The sequence below is a fragment of the Chanos chanos genome, chromosome 14, assembly GCF_902362185.1.
Source record: "Chanos chanos chromosome 14, fChaCha1.1, whole genome shotgun sequence".
Taxonomy (NCBI): Eukaryota; Metazoa; Chordata; class Actinopteri; order Gonorynchiformes; family Chanidae; genus Chanos; species Chanos chanos.
The window spans coordinates 6,235,604-6,255,245 of NC_044508.1; the positions used below are offsets into that span (position 1 = coordinate 6,235,604).

Here is a 19,642-nt window from a genome sequence, read left to right on the forward strand (position 1 = left end):
ACCATCTAATAAATTTGCTGACTCTAGAATAACACAACAGGAAAGCAGAGGATTTGATTTGCATATTGTCCTACAGTCATATGTCTGATACAATACTTCCATCTGTGACGTATCCACTCTGTTATGATTTGATTAATAAATACGTTTCATCTGAACATAAACTTTTCTGAGTCATATCTATCATATCCATCGCTATATTTGGTTAAAGGAAAAAAAAAAAAAACATAGCAGTTACCCTTTCAACATTGTACAGTTTTTTTTTTTCTATTTGATATACTGTCAGTAGCTTTAATTCTATAATACTTTCCGGAAGCTGCAGTTATGTAAGTAGAAGAGTAAAATAAGTTTTTATGTACAATCATACTGTAGGCAAAGAGATGGCTATGACAAAGTCTCATTCTAAACTATTGCCTCTGCTTTGTGCTCAGGAAAAGCACAGGCATCTGTGTGTGTGTCTGTGTGTGTGTGTGTGTGTGTGTGTGTGTGTGTGTGTGTGTGCGAGGAGCGGAGTGGAAAATGTATTGTTGACCTCTATCGATCGTATTGATCAATACACTGAGCGCTGTGCTTTGACTTAAATGAACCGCAAACACAATGAGACCGTAACTGTGTAGTATTTTGCAAATAAGAAGCCTAATAATCTACAGTTGCTGGTAAAGTCACAGCTGATGCCGTAGTTAAGAACATCTCTTGAGTTATGGGGCTTTGGGGAGCTAATAGCTTGATACTGAAATGTCTCCACGAGGCAACCAAAAAGTAGTAGTTCTGAAATGCAGTACACAAACTGAAAGCAGAGCACTTTTTGACCACATTCACCATCTGATTCCTCAGAGAAATGCCCATATATGTGAGTCCACGGAGACATCAGAGCCAAAAAAAAAAAAAAAAAAAATCCAAAAAAAAAAAATCAAAAGAACGACGTTATACTATACAACAAGAGTGCAAGGGTCAACTCACAGTGCCCTGTCGCGCAAAAAAAAAAACGAATTAAAAAATCTCGTCTTTCTTGCTTCCCCGGCTTCTCCGCGGACGCTCCAGAGCGCCCTCTGTCTGCGCCTTGGGCCAATGCTTCCCTCCCTCTGCAGACTGGGGAACAGACTGGGACCTGGCTCTATGGACGACTGACTCGATGGCGTCCATAATGGAGTCGTGGTTAGAGAACTCCAATGGTTCGGGCATCAAGGCGTTCTGCGGGTTCCTCTTCCCGGGGAGGTCGACGCATTTCTCCAGCACGGGCATCTGTCCGATGACGCCTTGGTCGTGGTCCAGAGGCTGCTTCCTGGGCCTTCCACGCCGTCTCTTCACCACGTTGTTGCCAGTTTTGGCCTGCCTCTGAAGTCTCTTCACTCTGAGGATCTTGTTGACGTGGTCCAGGCTCTTCTTGGTTGTAAGGATTTTGGAGAAGGAGCACACCTTGCGCACCTCCTGCTGTATCTCCTCCTCTTCCTTGCGCTTGTACCTTATCTTCAGGGAGCTGGGTTCTGTGAGGAAAGAATGGAAAAACAGTAAAAAAAAAAAAAAAATTCATAGTGATGGTTCAGGGAGGGAGGGGGATGAGAGGATATAAAATGTATTTTAATAGTGCTAAATGTGGAGTCAAACAACAGAACTAACTGTTATAATCATCACGTGACTTGTTACTCCATGCTAGTTACTTAACAGGCAAAAACAAGCAATTTATAATTAATATCTAGTTAGGGGAGAACTATCAATATGCATGAAGTGCGCTGAAATCTTTTGAATGAGCGACAGGCGGTGTGTAAACCTTATCCCGCTACACTGTGCCAGACACACGGTACTTTGAGGCAGCTTAATGTTGTCTTAATTACGTTTCCATCCCGGCCTAAGTACGCAAATCTTCATGGCGTTACGTGACTTAAGAACTTAAAACAGCACTACTGCAGGGTTACAAGTGCAAGTACATCAAGTCCTAAACCATGTCACTACTTTGGCAACCTGTACCTCCGAGCGAAGTCAACATACTTATGAAAAGTGTTTCCATGAAAAGTAAGAGTTATAGAGCTACAGAGCACTAAACACTTGACATCTGGCTCCCTACAAGTTATGCACAGCATTTGGGATCAAGGAGACATCCCACTTATCCTTTGCTCTGTAACGATACTCAATGTTCAGCACTGCCACATGTTGAATAGATGAATCTGTGAATGTGAGCAATAAACCGTGAGGCCCAGGAATACATCGGTGATTAATTTACTGCCTCTCAACTTCATGTCTGAGTATTGGAAGGCAGCCCAGAAGAGAGGAAATGTTGGTTTTCTGGCAGTCTCATTTCAAATGAGTTCAGACAGACTAAAAGCCCACCAAAATGTGTTCCATTTCTCCAATCTCTACTGAGTCCCTCATATCTCTAGAGAACACACTCTCTCTCCTTCTTTCTGGCTTGCTTGCTTTCTTTCTTTCCCTCACTCTCTCTCTCTCTCTCTTTCTCTGCCCCTCTCTGTAATGTTTGATTGCCTCTTCAACTGGCAACTGATAACGTAAGCTTTCCAAGAAAACAAACAGGAGCTCTAATTGTGCGTCTGAGGATTGTGAATGAGATCAGGGGCATTCTATTCATTTTCAATGTCTCCCGCCTCAACCTATTTAATGATAATATGCCAAACCTCCTGAAAAATTTTAATTTACCCTAAAAAACACTTCTCTCCAGTCAATGAATATGTTCTTGTTCACACTAGCTTTCACACTATACAAGCACCCTGTTACACACAAGTACACCTATTCATGGTACAAGAGGAGGAAGTGTATTTTCATTTGAAGGTAATTTCTATGACTTCAAAAGGATCCTAAAATGAAATGAGAGAAAAGATATGATTATATGGGGAAAATGTAAGATGTTGAGTACAGAAAACCATTTGTATACTGTTCGCTGACTGTATAAAGCCAATTCCAACTCATTTGGTTTTAATCAAGTAATATGTGTGCCGGTCCAAACAAGCAACCCCCCCCCCCTTCCTTTTTTTTTTCTTGGCCCCCGTTAATCACTGGGAAACTTTGGACTTTGGAGACTTCCCAAGTGCCAACAAATCATTTGAAAGAGACATTCGTTTTCAAAGGGAACGTCACAACTCATTTGTCCACTGAAATCTTTACCTGCATCCTGCACACAATGTTTTCATTAGGAGGGACCAATTTATGGACTCTCCTGTGTCGTCCCCACAGTTCTGTTCGAGCTTGTGGAGGCCTACTTCCTGTTGTCATGGTTACCAAATTCCACAGCTCCAAAGGTAAAATGTTTTGAAAATTCAGAGGAGGGAACATCACATTTTTGAGCTGCATACCGTGAGGAGAAGAGGCCATAACAAAAGTCAAACAGCTCACAGTTTTTAACACAGCCAAATGTTAAACAACCACATATTTTAACTTTAGGCACATCTATTCTGTAGACCAAACAGAGATAGTATTAACTATCACTGTCTTGGAGCTCATAATACACTGTAAAAAGAAAAAAAAAACCCCAAACCTGACATACAAAAAATGTTAAGCGGTAAAATGGAGAACAAGTCACATGGGTGTTACTTTAAGATGACTTCATGTCCTGGAAGTTCTTTTCATTGTGTAACATTAGGACAATTCCATATGTCCATAGTACAGTATACTGTACTCTACACCTCTGATGCTAAAGAAATACTCAAGCTGCTAATGAACTCTCATTATGCTTCGGTTACCATATCTTAATGCAGAAATATCAAAGTCACTCTCTGAAGTTTAGTCCAGCCCTTAGGTTGTTCTTCGATTTCTGTGGGTATGTCTTTTGTGAGGCTGTAATTAGCCAGTAACCGCATTAAAGAACTAAGCAAGTAAGACATAATTTGTAGGTACATGACTTGAATGATTTAAGTGAATTAGTCAGTGTGTTAGTTATCTTGCTAGTTTAGGTAGTGAGGTAGCTAACTTCCGCAGTATGTTTAAATGGTCTAAATCTTGACAGTGTAAATCTTCACACTAGGGGGCAGAAAAGACAGAGAGTAATGTATCACATCAACTTAGTTTCTACACAAATTATAGGACAATGCTGAGTCTGAAAAATGTCCCTTTGCTTAAAATCATCTTTTTTTTTTGTTCTGTGATCTTGGACCAGTGATCTCTGACGGGGTCTTTTCCATTTAATTATTTACTTCTTTATCTATTTACTGATGGATTGATTGGCTGATTGACTGACTGAATGACTTACTGATCGATTGAGTCATTGACTGGGTGTATTATGATTATGCAAGACATTTCATTACAGCCAAAAGATGAAGCATCCAGTTTGGCTCTATTGTGAAAACACAACTTCACTAATGTACCTCCCTGTGAAGGTGACATTTCAACTCATTATGGATTTAATATTATAGTATGCATTTAATCTAATAAAAAAAAAAGCCCAGGTAATTTGACTCTGGAATAATCAAGACTGATATGATGCACAGTGTGCAGTGGTCCTATTATAAATCTGTGGAAAATAGCTCTAATTAATTGTGAATGAAGTGTGACCTTTTATGTAAATTGGTGCAAATAAATTGCTGCCTAACCACACTGGCTGCGACTCATTTGAATAGTAGCAGCTGGCACATTGGCTAGTATATTAAGAAACGTTTTTTGAAAATAGTTTTGTTTTAAGCACCTGCTTGGGGGAAAGAAGACAACAGACTTGAGAATGACATGAATTTGATCATTTCCCTGTCTATATAAACGGTGACAGGCTAAGTCGTTGAAGTATTGTACTAACTCATGGAGGTGGATGGTAGCAAGAGGTATTTATTTATTTATTTATTTATTTATTTTTTGCAAAAACATGAGTCATCCTCCTTCTTCTCTTTCCCCAAGGGAGTGGGAATGTAATCTAACTGTGCCTAGGGCTTGCAATTCCCCTTCACTGGAGTGGACTGGATTCATTAAACTTCTGGCAGCTGTCCAGCTCCTTTAACACAAGGAGAGTTTTTTTTATTGCATGTCTGTAGAAAATAAATCAAAATGTGTGAATAATATATCTCTAGGAAAACCATTGGCAGGCAAGGGAGAAAGAGGGAGAAGAGAGAATTTGGTGAATTATAGTTTTCTCCAATCATGCATTACATTTTCCCTGCCAGATGTACTGCCTGTGAAATTCTGTGTTCTGAAAGCACATTTATCCTCAATTTCATGTAAAAAAAAGGCAGAAAAGTTTTTCATTTACACCCACGAAAGTATTCTCTTTTTGGTGATTAAATGAGACCAACCTTATTCCAAAAAAATATTCCACAATACATTTGTTTTAAAGGTAATTTGAAATTCTACACGATAAAAATGTTAGCAACCTCAGATCTACCAGGAGATACAAAATCTAAAATTTAGTCGCTTTTAATTCAGAAATTAAATGTCTAGGTTCCACTTCGTGTTTAGAATCCTAACTGCTGTCTATTAGCATAAGTGTAAAAATACATGCAGTGCTGCTGTCACCACATTGGTTAAAGAAATAGCTGAGGCAGACTTGCATGGTCTAAATGCCTAAGCAGAACCATTTGAAACAGTTCTGTAGTTACAATATACCACAACTGTTTTATGTGATGTTTTTTAATACATATTGGTGATACCCAGCTTACTCCTTACCTGGTAAGGATGCATTTGGGCACTGGAACATTGGCTTGGTCCTCTCCTGTATTTCACTTGAGAAAGGCTTCCTGCTGCTCTCACTGTAAGTCCCATAATCCTCCAAGCTGCGTCTTCGACTCCGGATGCTTGTACCTTGCTCGTGTATGTGCTGCCCCTTGAACAGATCCAACGACCGATCCTGACCAGCTCGCATGCGCTCATGCGGCTGTCGGCCGCAGACATTCAGGAAGTTGTTCATTATTTCCCCTCCGGTCCGTTTACAATGCTGGGAGTCAGACAGTGTTAGTGACGAGAGCGTGTCTACTTCAAAGTAGTTCCGGGAGCTTTTCGACGAAACGTCTGTGCTTTGCTGGTCCCTCTGCTTGTCCTTTAGTTTGGACAACGCAGAACTTTTCTCGAGCCTCTCGTTTAAAAGGCTAAGGTAGGCAGGGTTCTGGGCTCCACTGAAGAGTCCGCCGAGGTCTTCTCTCTGCGACATGGAGTACTGGTCCTCTTTGTATTTGTGCTTGTGCTTGTGTTTGCGTTTGTGGTGGCAGACACTCGCCAAGCAGCTGCTGCTACCTTTTAGAGCCATGAAGGTCGACTGCGAGTTCTTCATCCCGGATGAAGGCAACTCATGAGGTGTGCTCTTTGTTCTATGTCGGCTGGCGGCAGCAAGGTTAGAAGGCCCACCAGAATGGAACTTTGGTGGCGGAACAGGTGGTCTCATGAGAGAGGACCCTGAAGGCCCGAGGGAATGAGATAAGTACAAATGAGGAGGGTATTGACCATAATAGCCCATATTCATCATACTAGTGGCAAGAGGCATGGATGTATAAGGCATTGCGTAGGGTGCATAGTAATTGCCACTGGGCACCGGGTAACCATACCCTTGAATGAAAGGCATCTTTGTCATTGTCTCATTTGATTTGGCCGGCCTGCCCCGCCTTCTCTTCGACTTTTCGGAACTCCTGCGAAGATAGTGCACAGGGTCGTAGGGAAAGAATGGCATAGGGTAGTAGTGGTCGAAGTTGAGACGGAAGATGCTGGGATACGAATTCTCACGGTAGAAACTGTAGCTGCGGTGGGAGATTCGGAAGACCTGGAACTTGCTAATGAGCTCCTCAAGGTCAGCCAGAAACTGAAGATCATCTCTGCTCTGTAGGTTCTTGCGCTTTCTGCGGTGTTTCTGTCTCTTAAGGCTTTCTTGAGCAAGGAAATTTTCCACAGCTACTGCTGTGGCACGCTTCTGGTAATGCCCTCTTGCTGCTTTGCTGGTAGCTTCTAGAGCAGCAGCTTCAGCCGCCTCAAAACTGCAAAGGTCAAAAGAGTACCTCCTGCGAGAAGCTGGGCCTTTCTCAGCTTGATCTGATGTGCTGTTGTTGTCAGTGCCAATTCCACTATCACTGGGGATTGTCTCTTCACTGTGTGACTCGCTGACTGGAGAAAGAGTGACTTCTTTGATAGAGGCCACTTCAGAGAGGTGAGACGGTGAGTTCGCCATGAGTCTTGGGGGAGAAAGCTTCCAATTGCTGCTGAGCAAGCTCTTGGGTGTTTTTGTGGGCAGCGCACTGATAGGCTGTAGATTTGGCATGGTCTTCAGGTCATGCTGGCTGGTGTCTGTAGAGGGAGGGTGTGGCATCCCACAGGCTCCTAAAGATTGCGCAGAGAGAGGAGGCATGACCCTGGGAGAAGGCATTCCGGTAGTGGACGATGGATTAGAAGGCACTACAAGGTTCTCCAATGGACTAGAAACTGGCAATGAGTGCTTATCACTAGCTTTGTGCTCATCATGTTGGGTCTGTGTGTCGACTCTGGGTTTCCTTCCCCGTTTTTTGCCTATGTAAATAGTCCCTCGTTTGCTGACGTTGATTTGCTTGCCTAGACGGGCCTCGATTGTCGATGCCATAGCTGACATGGCATTTGAAACAGGAGCATTAGATTTCAGGGCAAGATTGCCATTGCTTGAACTGGACAAAAGTTCATTCAAAATGCTCTGCATCTTAACCAGCTTCATTTTCTTAACCGTCCTCTTTTTAAGAACACCAACATGACCTGTCTTTGTAAGTTTCATCTGGTGTGCAGAAGAGGATTTATTTAAGGCCAGCTGTACTAGTTTTGACAAATTGTGTTTCTTTCTTCTTCTCTTTGAAGTTGCTGAAGGGTCCTGGGCAATAGGGCTTACAGGGCTTGTGGCAGTTCCTTCATGAATAGTCTCCACAGTGAGCAATGGTTGCTTTTTTGGCCGCCCACGTTTCTTCTTCACAGGGGTTATAACTGTCAGACTGTTAGTGTTGGTATACAGTGGGCTTGCTGGTGTAATAGGAAAGGCTGATGGAGGTTCCTCGATGGATAGGATCGGATTAATATCTTGGTGAGGAGCTGAGCTCTTCGCCTTCAGATATGACCATCTGTCCTTGACCTTTGGTTGTTTTTCATCTGCTTGTTTACCCGGATAAGCCACTGATCTTGGCCTTCCAACTGGATTTTTCCTGTGCCTGTTCTGACCCATTTCCAGATTATTTGCTTTTACTGCAATTCCATCTTCCATATCCACCTGACTCACTCCGAACTGCTTCGCTTTAATCACATCTACTTTGTTTGCCACTTTGGGTTTTCCAGAGCTTTGATCTGCTTTGTCACTTGATTCAACTGACCGTGTCACTTGCTCTTCCTCCAGAGCAACATGATCCTCAGTTAATCGTCGATTCCTTCGTTTTCTACCTTTCGATTCATCTGTTTGGAGGTGAACACATATCGGCATCACTTTGTTTTCACCCTCTGGCTTTTTAGAATTATCTTCAGACTCCTCCCTATGAGGTTCACATATCTCTGGTCCATGTGACTGTTTCTCTTTTGTGTTGTCCATCGCTAATGGATCGGAATCTCTGTCAGTCTTTTTTAACCAGTGCAGCTCTGAACTGTGGTTACCCAGGGCTCTCATCGAATCTCTCCTGACATACTTCCGCTTGCTGTTCCCAAACACTTGATCAGTGACTTCCTGCGATCCTCGATCCTTACTAAAAGAGCTAAGCATCAACAGACTAGTGTCCGCTGGGGGACTCAATGTTGTATCTTCTGCAGAAGATGCTTGGGATGCTGGGCCTTGGCCAGGTATTCCAGAGCCAATATGGCCTGTAGATGAACCCTCTGAAACCTTTTTGACCTGTGTCTTTAAGAAGGGGATAGTGGGGTCTGAGAGAAGGCTCTTGTTAGTGCAGGCTGATTCTCTTTTTGATTCAGAATCCGTCCTATGTTCCTGATGGGATAGCAGCTCCACTGCTGTTGGCTTTGTCCAGTCCAGTTGGTGAATATCACTGCTTTTCATGTCATGCTTTGGTTTAATGTTGTCCCCTAGAATATCCATTGTATTATTGTCGTTCTGATCCACAAGTTTAAAAGTCCTCTCGTAAGTCTACAAAATGTAAAGGAGAGAGAGAGAGAGAGAGAGAGAGAGAGAGAGGGGAGAGAGAGAGAGAGAGAGAGAGAGAGAATATCAATATATGATACAATGCAAAATGCAAAACATTTCTCTCTAAAATTATAAACTTAAATGAATCGCATCCTTTACAAGGATCACCAGGAATTTAAAATGAACATTAAACAAGAAAATGTGTTTGTATACTATGGCCTGATCTTCAAATATTACATTTCCCATATACAAAGAGAAAGCACTTAAATTTACATTCTGTCAATGTATTATTGTTGAACTCTGTTTGTCACATTTAAGAAAATGCATACAAACACTGCGTCATTAAGAGAACATTTGAGCCTTGTGGTTTGGCCTGATAGAAGCAAAGCACTGCAAGATCAGCACTTGATACAAGGATATGCTATGTAAAGCCATCCTGTTTTCAAAGCCAACAGCTATAGGCGGTGATGAAGCTAAACCACAGTTTTGTTTTTCAACAGCCCCACTTCCATTTTACAGCTCTGCAGCAAAGACCGAAACATTCTGTGTTGCGGTCAGAGATTACCTTACATCTTGACTCTCTCAATTTTCAACACCAAAACAGCATCTTCTGAACACATGGGTAAATCCAGCCGATGTTTTTTTTCTTTTTTTCATCATGAACTCTTTGAATGCATGTGATCGCTCTCCGTAACAATAAAAACACACATTTCATCACACGGACAGAAAATCATTCCTCGGCTTATAGATTTTTTTTTTTTTGGCCGGAAAGATTTATATGTCCAGGAAAGTATGTGTTCGGGTCGTCTACAACTACAAACAACCACACAAAGGGTCTCGTACGCCAGACCTTCCACTCTGAAGGTTTAAACTGCCAACAGCCTCCTTAGCAAAGCTACTCAGATTGCACCACAAGAGAGCAATTTAGTATTCTGGAGTATGGTTTGTTTGGAATCAAATTACGTTGCATGAACACATGTTTGACATATACAAAATTAATACACTGACTGAAGATTTTTCAAGGCGGGGGTAGAAAAATAATAGCTCTTTATGTAAGTGCTCATAAGGGAGCATGAAAACCCATCTGGGTGCTAACGCAATCTCCTAATGACTGACTGAAAATAAGCTGAACCACAGAAGGCAAAAGATATCTGATCATTGCCGTTTCTCTTGTAATCTGCTAACCAATCACACCATTTTTATTCCAGTCATCAGAGGGCTGAGCGAAGAAGATGAGGGTGCCAATATAACAGAATCTGCCAAGCTCTCCCTATGTTTAACGTTTTGTTTGCTTTTGTTAAACGATTCCATTAATGCTTTTTACACAACTTTAGTGTCACTTGAAAAGCTACAATACTTCTGTATCTAATAACTTCTCCAGGTCAAATTACAACAGGTTGAAGTACCAAATGTGGTTTTCCTCTCTGTTTAATCTTGCTTTGTGTGTAATAATAGATTTTACACAGTGCAACTGACACTCAAAGAATTTCGAGATTTCAGAGCCAAAGCTTAAAGCCAATAACATGTGGCATGTATGAATAAGTGTATCAGTCAAGATAATACACTGTTCATTTATCAAAAACTGTCAACATTTTAAATTAATGTAAATGACATGTACTTAATCCTGTATCTTTAGATGTGATGTGCTGTGCTTCCGGTTAACATAGTGAGCTTGAGATTTACAAAGGCTCCCTGAGTCATAGTAATGGTCAATAGCTGCTAACTTCCTAATAACTGTCAAGTATTTAAGCTCCTATCAACTTTTGTCAAACAGAGTATGTAATTCAACTCAAAGTTCTCAAAGTTTGTCTATGGCTTTACTGGGGATTTTAATGCCATTTTCAGTCTCAGGTGGGTTATTTAATTGACAAAGTGCTTTTTTCCCCCAAAAGGAACAGTAAGAAATACTGTTTGGCTATTAGACTCATCTCTCTTGCCTTCTTGTCACCTAAAACACAGGGAGTCCATCTTTTTGTGACTCTGGAATGGCCTGTTCTCACTAGTTCTTTCCGCTGTCCATCTGTAATAATTGAGAGGGACCCGATCAGGTCCCTCCCCAAGAGAGCAGCTGCATGGTCTTTATCTGTAGTGTACAGCCTGCCTGACCCCCTTAAGTTATTGTAACAGCATCCCCCGCATGCATTGAGGAAAAGACTACAGGGAAAGGCCCAAGGAAAGCTTGCGTGTGTGTACTGTAAGGGTGTTTTAGGAGTCATCCTACAGGCTAATCCTCTCTGATATCATTCAATCAGTAGCTTTTAATTAAAAAAAAGGGGGAGGGGGCGTGTGGGGTGGGGGGGGGGGGATGTGGGGGGTGAGCGCAGATGGGATATCGGCCCTCTTACATTGCTTGTAGTCTTTTATTTTCCCCCATCTGTGAGAAACTGCATCACCTTTCAGATCCCTAATCCCGTAATCCTCGGAAGAATCTGAGGTCTTTCCCGCAGACCCAAAAGGCTATGCAGTGTCTGATACAATGGGCCAAACCTCCTGGCTGCTCTTTAATTTGGCTAAATGGCATTATATTCCACAACCGACCCCCCCCCCACCCCCCCGCCGCTCCATCTCCAAAACAATATCCCCACGTTGCGTAACCTCTGCATCGAAGATGTCAGAGCTATTAGTAAAACTCCATTATACTGTATTAATGTGAAAAAGACTGACGGCAGACACAGCGTAACAGCTTTTTAACAACCAGCGACAGCGATCTCTATTATTTGCCCGCGGTATTCATTTCCGCTTATTGAGAACATTCTTAAAATCATGATCTGACTCTAATAGGGAAGACAGAGAGAGAGAGAGAGAGAGAGGGAGAGAGTATATTTTCAGAGCCATGTCAAACACAAAATTATTGTGCTGAAAAAAAAAAAAAAGATCATTATCTTGACAGCTTTATCAAATGAAGACATATGCTGTAGGCATAGTGATAAAAAGAAGAATTTGAAAATGTTTTAGCTTATCGCCATTATTATTAGCTTTTAGATTCACCTCCAGTAAAGTGATACGGGAGATACACCATCTTGATGACAATTCTACATATTGAGTTTCAGTCATGTAGTCCCCCCCCCCCCCCAAATAAAAGCTTTATAATAATCATCTCTGCAGTCAACATAACTGACTGATGGGTCCCCTGAACAGGGACTTCCTATCTCCTGAAAACAGAACAGGATTTTGGCAAGACCACTGGGCAGTTGGCTCCACGGAATCCAATCCTGGCAGATTTCAAAATCCACTCAGGGCCCAGACGCAAAGAGACGAGCTGGACCCGCGAAGATAAATAGACAGAGAGGGAGAAAGAGAGAGCGAGAGAGAGAGAGAGAGATTACAGAGACACTCAAATGATAATGAGGCAGACTTGGCATGCAGCTGTAGCGCTGTGCCTTCTTCAATTCCTTGTCAGTCCTTGTTGTCCTCATCATCTTTTTCTTTTCTTTTTTTTCTCTACCACCATGGTGAGGGGCCAGCCAAAACCTCATTGGTCTCTTGTGTATTCGGTAACCAAGGGATACGGTGAGTCATAACCACTAGGAATAGCCAGCGATTCATTCAGCCAATCATCTTGCCAGCTGTCTACCAGCAGGCCAAAATCACTCTGCCTTTACACCAAAATCCTACTTGTCCTGGAGCGAAAGGTTTCTATTTGCTTTTTGGAGTTGACAGTTGAGTGATCACAAAGCCAGGCTTCTGGTAAACATGACTTGTCATCGAGTACGATCTTTCCTCCAGTGTTTGGAACTAAGAACAGTTAATACATGCAATGCTTTTGTTGAAGAATTACCGAGAGACTTGCCACCAGTATCTTTATCAACAGTAATCTTCGCAGAACCCCCCCCCCCCCCCCCCCCCCCCAAGAAAAAGAGAGTTAAACACTAATCTGAGCTCCTTAGCCAGTCCATCTTAAAACATCTGTAGGTCAGCTTGTGCTCTGACCACAGGTAGTGTTCCTTATAACCGCAGTGCTAATTGGTCGAATTACAGTGCTTGTAAGGCAGTTTCTGGTAACGTTTCAAAGATTTCTCAAGCGAATGCCAGCACTAGCTTGTAAGGTGACACCCATGCAGAGGCAATACACACACCAGGATAGAATGACTTTAACCTGATACGAATGGTCATGATCCAGTTACACACAGCACCTCTTAATTCAAGTAAGGACAGAGATATATACACAACCAGTTAAAGGAAAGGGGAAAAGGCACGCAGTTATTTTGTAATCTCTCTCTCTCCCTCATACACACACACACACACACACACACACTCAGAAACACACATACACACACACATTCACCTTGTTCTGTTCAGGCACTGTAGAACAAACCTTTTATAGTGTCTACATGTAGCTCCCAAGTTAAGATGAACTGATTTATAGGCGCTTTGTTGTCATCAGAATCATGAAGTTGACTAATTGCACCAGTCCATTTTCCTGCTTGACGCAGCAGTTTCAAGGTGACTCAAAACTGTGTTGCCCTAAAGCAGAAGCCAAAGGAAGCGACCTTTTCTCTGCAGAGACTAGTGTGAACAAAAACGCAAACAAAAGTCAACAACAAACTAGTTCTCACACATGTTAAAAACACTTCTGCCAAGTCATCAATCAAGCGCTAAAAACATTCACACGTGTAGAACTTGACTCCTGCCTTTTAACAAATATTTTTTGTCTGTTAGTTTATTTGTTAGGTTTGGTATTCCAATTCCAATACAGATGCTCAGAGATGAAATCCCACCTTACACACTGTGCCGTGAGTAGTACCATGGATACAGCACCACCCCTCGTGCTGCTATAAGGAGAGCAGCAAGTCATTTTTTTCTTCCATAGTAATTTTTGTACATAGTGATTTTTGTACGTAGCCTAGGGGAAGGTTTGAAAAATCAATCAGCATTTGATAAATATTCATGAAAGCTATGATTTACTGCAGCGTTTTTTATTCTCTCCTCTCTCTCTCTCTCTCTCTCTCTTGCGCTCTTGCTCTCCCTCACCTCAATCACATTTCACACATCAAAATGTCTCTGATCTTCCCACATGGCTTACCGCCACTTATGTGCCGTGTCATGGTAACCATAGCAACCTTCATACACACACCACGTCATCCTTTATGGAGCATGACTGGATATGATACATATACAACCTGTAATGTCATGCATGAGCGGATAAAATTTAACAACAACAACAACAACAATAAAAAAAACTTTATGAAGGATGGAAAAATGGAATTCTTTGTGACCAAAATAGTTGTCTGAAGACAGACCAGGTTCCACATTCTGGGAGTACGCATGTTTACGTGACTCAAATCACAAGATGTCAGGTTACAGCAAACCTTAAGAAAGAGCGCCTTCTTTACTGCCTCTGGGGCACATTGTGAAATGTTGTTTATTAACCAGGAACACTCGTGAAGTCTCCTGAACCCCTTATAAAGATGGGCAGAGGGCTGACATTTGTAACCTGTTAGAGCCTGGTCCGGTTAGACATTACAGCACTGTTATGTAAACCGTCCATTCTCCTCTTTTCACATTACACATGCTTACATGTTTTTTGAGTTAATAGGGTCTTGATTCGAATCTGGGTTCTTCTAATATTAGAAAGAAAACAGAAAATCACTTGGATTGGAAGTTGGAAGGGCCATAGCCCTTTCTTTTTTCCTTTTCCTGCTATTGCACTGTGGGTAATTTTATTACAAAATATTTAAGTGGCTCTTGGGTTGTGGCTGAAAGCAGCTTAGTTGTAATGATGTAACTGCTGCCATTGTGTCCCATGAAAACGTACAGCACAACTTACATAATCGATAATGTAGGACACACACAACATAACTGTGAGTTAATATGCTTCAAAACTATACCCGGAGCTATCGTAAAGCATAAGGAAGACTTCATAATTACCACGTGAGCCACTAGTTCTCTTGGTCATACGCTGAACATTAATCGGAGATTAGAAATATCTATTCTGTATGGTCCTTAATTTAGAAAAAAAAAAAAAAAACTTCTGACAACGTACAGTCATATCAAGTCTTTTGACAGGTATAAATCAGTATGTCTCGAAAATATATTAATATAAGTACATTCGGCAATAAACAATGCAGTGAATGGATGTTTGAGCAGCTATTCCTGTGATCAATATAAGGTATGATGATTGATTTGAAAACAGAATGGGCTAATCACCAGATTAGGCTATTCACATTTCAAAAAAATCATGTACAAGGTTTTTTTTTTTTTTTTGTCAGCTACCATCCTTTTAATCATCAATTTTATTGATTTGAAGAGAGAGTCAAACACACATGAGCTTTCATTCTTCATTCTCAAACAACATCCCATCTCCCAGTACTTAAATAAGCCCTTCATACTATTAGCCTCTATAATTACTGCAATTTGCTTTAAAGTTCCATTCATGCTGTGTGTTGGTTGCCGTTTGGACTAATTAATTATGAGCGGTCCCACTGGGCTCTCCAAACTCATCCATCCTTTTTGAACTAAATCATTAACAGACCGTACACAGGCAAGCAGGCGTTTGAGAACCGTCAACGATGTGTCGCATGCTAACCACAAAGACGCGAGTGGGCTTTGAAGCGCGGGTAACAAACGGACGTAACCCGGCCGTCCCCTTTCCTGTACATCTCCATCATTTAATCTCTCTGTAAATGTCTGTGATATGCAGAATCTCCCATCCTTCTCCCTCTCTCTCGCTCTCTCTCCATCTCTCTCTCTCTCTCCATCTCTCTCTCTCTCTCTCTCTCTCCCTTTTGAGATGGTTTGTTCTTGTCACAATATGTTTGAGGTCGTTTTTGCTTGAGCTGAGACACGCATCTGGGTTTCGGCTGTTGGGGGGGTGGTGTCGTGGTGGTGTGTGTGTGTGCGTGTGTGCGTATGGGGGGGGGGGGGGGGGGGGGGGGGGGGGGGGGGGGCATGTGGGGAGGAGAGAAGGAAGGAGTTCTGAATCCCATTAAAAAAAAAAAGAAAGAAAAAAAAAGAAAGAAAGAAAAAACGTCTAATCCGAGAGCTGAGGAAATGTAAGCCTCAGCTCCAACTGCGCATCTGGCACAAACAAAATGGAGCACCCAAATTGGAACAGGGACGCTGCATGAATACGTGCGCAGATAATAAAACATTTGTGGCGGTTCACCCTTGAACGAAGCCCAATAGGAAATAGCAGCACTCTAGTGCAAAGAAGCATACACAAGTGGAGTCCTCGCATTTCCATGCGACATCTGCATTGTCTAATGACTGCCTGTTTTTTTGTTTTTTTTCTTTGAGAACGACTTTTGGCTAAAGTGAAGTACAGAATATTATATTTGTTTTGACAGTAAATCCTGAGCACAGACGAATTCATCTGAGCTCTTGGGTGGTATATTCCAATTCTGAGATGACAGCTTATTGGAGACACAGCACTAGTGGTGGAAAGACAAAACCGCGCTCTCACCCTGAGCTGTGCGTTTTTGATTAGCATGAGGCCTATTCTAGTTTGTTCAACACTTTCTACATCTTTCTGAGTAAACAAATTCTATAGGGTTACATATGGGACATAAAAAGAATAATAATAAAAATAATAATAATAATAATAAACCATAATCTGAAGTTATGTTACTGAAATGTTCTGACTGACAGTTTCTAAATGTAGCCAAACTTTAAAAGCTCTTCCTTCTATAGAGAGGAGCTTTCATCTAATTCCTCTTTGAAAAGAGACCTGTCAACTCACGTAATCTCTAGATTACAGCTTTGAATCCTCTTGCATTAATAGCACTTAGTCAGCAGGTGTCATTAGTGGCTACATTAGATGCTACGGCAGAGTGAACAAGGAACCTAGCGTTCACAATGACCAATTGACTTCCTGTGACAAGTAAATTTGCTTCATGTGTAATCCTTCAAGATTACACAGTATCAAAGCTTTGTATGCTAATCTGAAGTGGGGAAGTTAGAGGTTACAAGTGACATTTAAAGCAGTTGGATGTGAACAGTCAAATATTTCCTTGTGACCTTCTTGTGCCAAAACACAGCGACCTTTGCATAACGTATGACAGAGGAGTAGAATGGTTAGAGTGACGACTGCGTGACACACGCAGGACTAACCGATTAGGCGACATGCAACATTTCCTGAGTCCATTTTTCTTTTCTGAAAGTAAGACCGGTGAGTCTTCACTTAACGTGTCGGGAAAATTTCCATCAGAGCTGTAGACTTTGGAGTGTGAGGAGAAAGCGTCAAAAACGTTTTTTGGTTTTTTTGTTTCCTTTAACATGGCAGAAGAAAGAGATAAAAAAAAAAGAGTTGCCACCCCCCCACCCCCACCCCCCCGACCAGGAACCTTAGTTGTAAACCAGCTGCCCCATGGCTTCCTCTCTCACCTGCACAGTCTGTCTCAAAACTCTTTAAAGAGGAGAACAAATGCCCTGTTAAACACTCCAGCTTCTAGTCAAAACACAGACACTGGTGGAAAGAGACAGGGAAAAATGACACCAAGACTAATGCCCAGTCTGATTAATTATGGCCTGATGACAAAATATTGTTGACTTGGATGGTTATTTATTTGTATGGTTATGTGAGTATATGAGAGTTCATTATGAGAGATCAAGCTCGATTTCAAAACAGACCGGAGTCTTAAAACTCCGCTCTTGTACAAAATGTCAGCTGAGACCCAAAAAAAAAAAAAAAGTTTTTATTCACAATGAAATTCGAAACTCCACTCTGCATTCTCCTGTACCAGTTTCTTGGCAGACTATTTAGTTGGTTTTCCAGCCTGAACTTTGAATTTAATTGACTCTGTGGTTTTAAAATAGCAGAACAGGAGACGTTCTTTGACAAAAAAAAAAAAGACACTTAAACCATGACTGTATAAGAGCACCCTCAACATCTCTCTCAGAGTACACACAATACACACAGACACACAAGCATGCACACACCACACTCTTAGAGACACACACACACACACACACACACACTGCCCTTCAAACAGTTCCCTGCAGCCCTTTATTTGGAAAAAAGCCCGGTGGCTAGAGTGTTTCATTTTTCCCGTGTATAGGTCCGGGCAGATGTCCAGAAAAGGCCTCAGCACAAAGAAAGAGAGAGAGAGAAAGAGAGGGAGAGAGAGAGGGAGAGAGAGAGAGGGAGAGTGAGTGAGTGAGTGAGTGAGTGAGAAAGAGGGACAGAAAGAGAGCGAGGGAGGGAGGGAGGGAGGAAAAAAAGGGAGCAGGGGAGGGAAAAAAAAGACACAGAGAGAGAGAGAGAGAGAGAGAGAGAGGGAAAGCAAAGAGAGGAGCCCCCAAAAAACCACTTCTTTCATAACAATTCCCTCCAAAAAAGAGATTGATATGATCCTTGCAACATTCCCTTGGCTTTCAGACAACACTACAGCCTCTACTCCTTTTCTGCCCGGGCAACCCGGCCCCAAAACCACCGACCCCCCCCCCCCCCCCCCCCCCCCCCACCCCAACCCCTCACTACCCCTCGCCCTCCACAGTCCCCCACATTTCGTTTCCCCTTCTCTTTCTCCCATTCCCCCCCTTTTTTTTCTGTGGATGACCACCCTCCCCCTGTGGGAACCACGTTCAGCAAAAATGACCCCCACCCCCACTCCCCCCCCCCCTCCACTTCACCTCACCCCCGCCACCCTGGACCCCCTCTGGTTCCATTGAGAGCAGGGCTTCTCTCTGATCTGGCTTAGCTTTTGTGCAGTGGTCTGACAGGTCCAGAGCAAACAAACAAAATGAATACTAACACTGCTTTGTGTACGCTTTTCCGAGGAAGAGCACTTAAAGTGGAGGGAGGAGGGGGGGTGGATTTGGTGGGGTGTAAGTGCTGCTGGGAGGGGTGTGGAAAAAAAAAGCAAGGAAATAAAAAGAGAGAGAGAGAGAGTGAGAGAGAGAGAGAGAGAGGGAGGGAGGGAGAGAAAATAAAGGCTCTGGTCCTGATCCCCTTGGCCACACTCTCAAACCAACACTCCACCCCCCCACCCCCCACCACTCCTTCTCCTCCTCCCCACATCCCCCCCCTTCCCAAAACTTCCCATAAGCCCCTCTGGGAATAAAGACCACCATTCATTCATCCCTGGAGGAAAACGGCGGAGCAGCGGGGGAATGCTTCTCGAGGTGTGCCCGGCGTGATGTTGGTCTCAGACGGGGGCGGAGAAACCTGGAGAAGGGCCTCTCAGACTGAACAACCCCTGCCCCCCCCCCCCCCCCTCCATACAGCCACCCCACCCTCAAACACACACACACACACACACAAGCTTGGTACTATGCAGTGGTTCACTCCAATGCTAGGGCTGCACAATGTAACGAAAGCTGGTGCTCACCTCAATCCGAAATCACATCAACTGAGAGATCTACACACCTAGTGAATATCTGGATGTTAACGCTACCCTCCATCCAAGAGTTTGCCAGTCTATTTTTATTTTTATTTTACTTTTTTTTTTTTTTTAATGACCACATTTATCAAGTCTCATTAAAGGCACAATGACTGCAGACAGCAGTGAGTTCTCCAGCTCTACAGGAGAGAACAAAAAATTATTTCCAAAAAGGGAGGGAGGGTCAGGGTTTGGATTTGAAAGGGCTAATGGTCCGGATTTGAGGGTGATGCTAACAAAAACACGACTGTGAAATAAATAAGACCTTAAAATCTTTGAATGTTGGGCCGGGACGCGAATTCACTCAGGTTTTTACGCCGCTCAAAATGACAACCCTGAC

The 19,642-nt window shown here is 42.6% G+C and overlaps 1 protein-coding gene across 1 annotated transcript in view; it reads right to left on the bottom strand.

Annotated features, from left to right (window-relative positions):
- Window positions 1-987: 987 nt before the first annotated feature.
- setbp1 (SET binding protein 1) overlaps window positions 988-19,642 on the bottom strand; it is a 35,656-nt gene continuing 17,001 nt past the window's right edge. The window contains exons 2-3 of the mRNA XM_030791785.1: window positions 5,590-8,986; window positions 988-1,481 (exon numbers count right to left, since the gene is read on the bottom strand). Coding sequence (XP_030647645.1) covers window positions 988-1,481; window positions 5,590-8,986 — 3,891 coding nt within the window. The remainder of the gene's footprint in view (window positions 1,482-5,589; window positions 8,987-19,642) is intronic.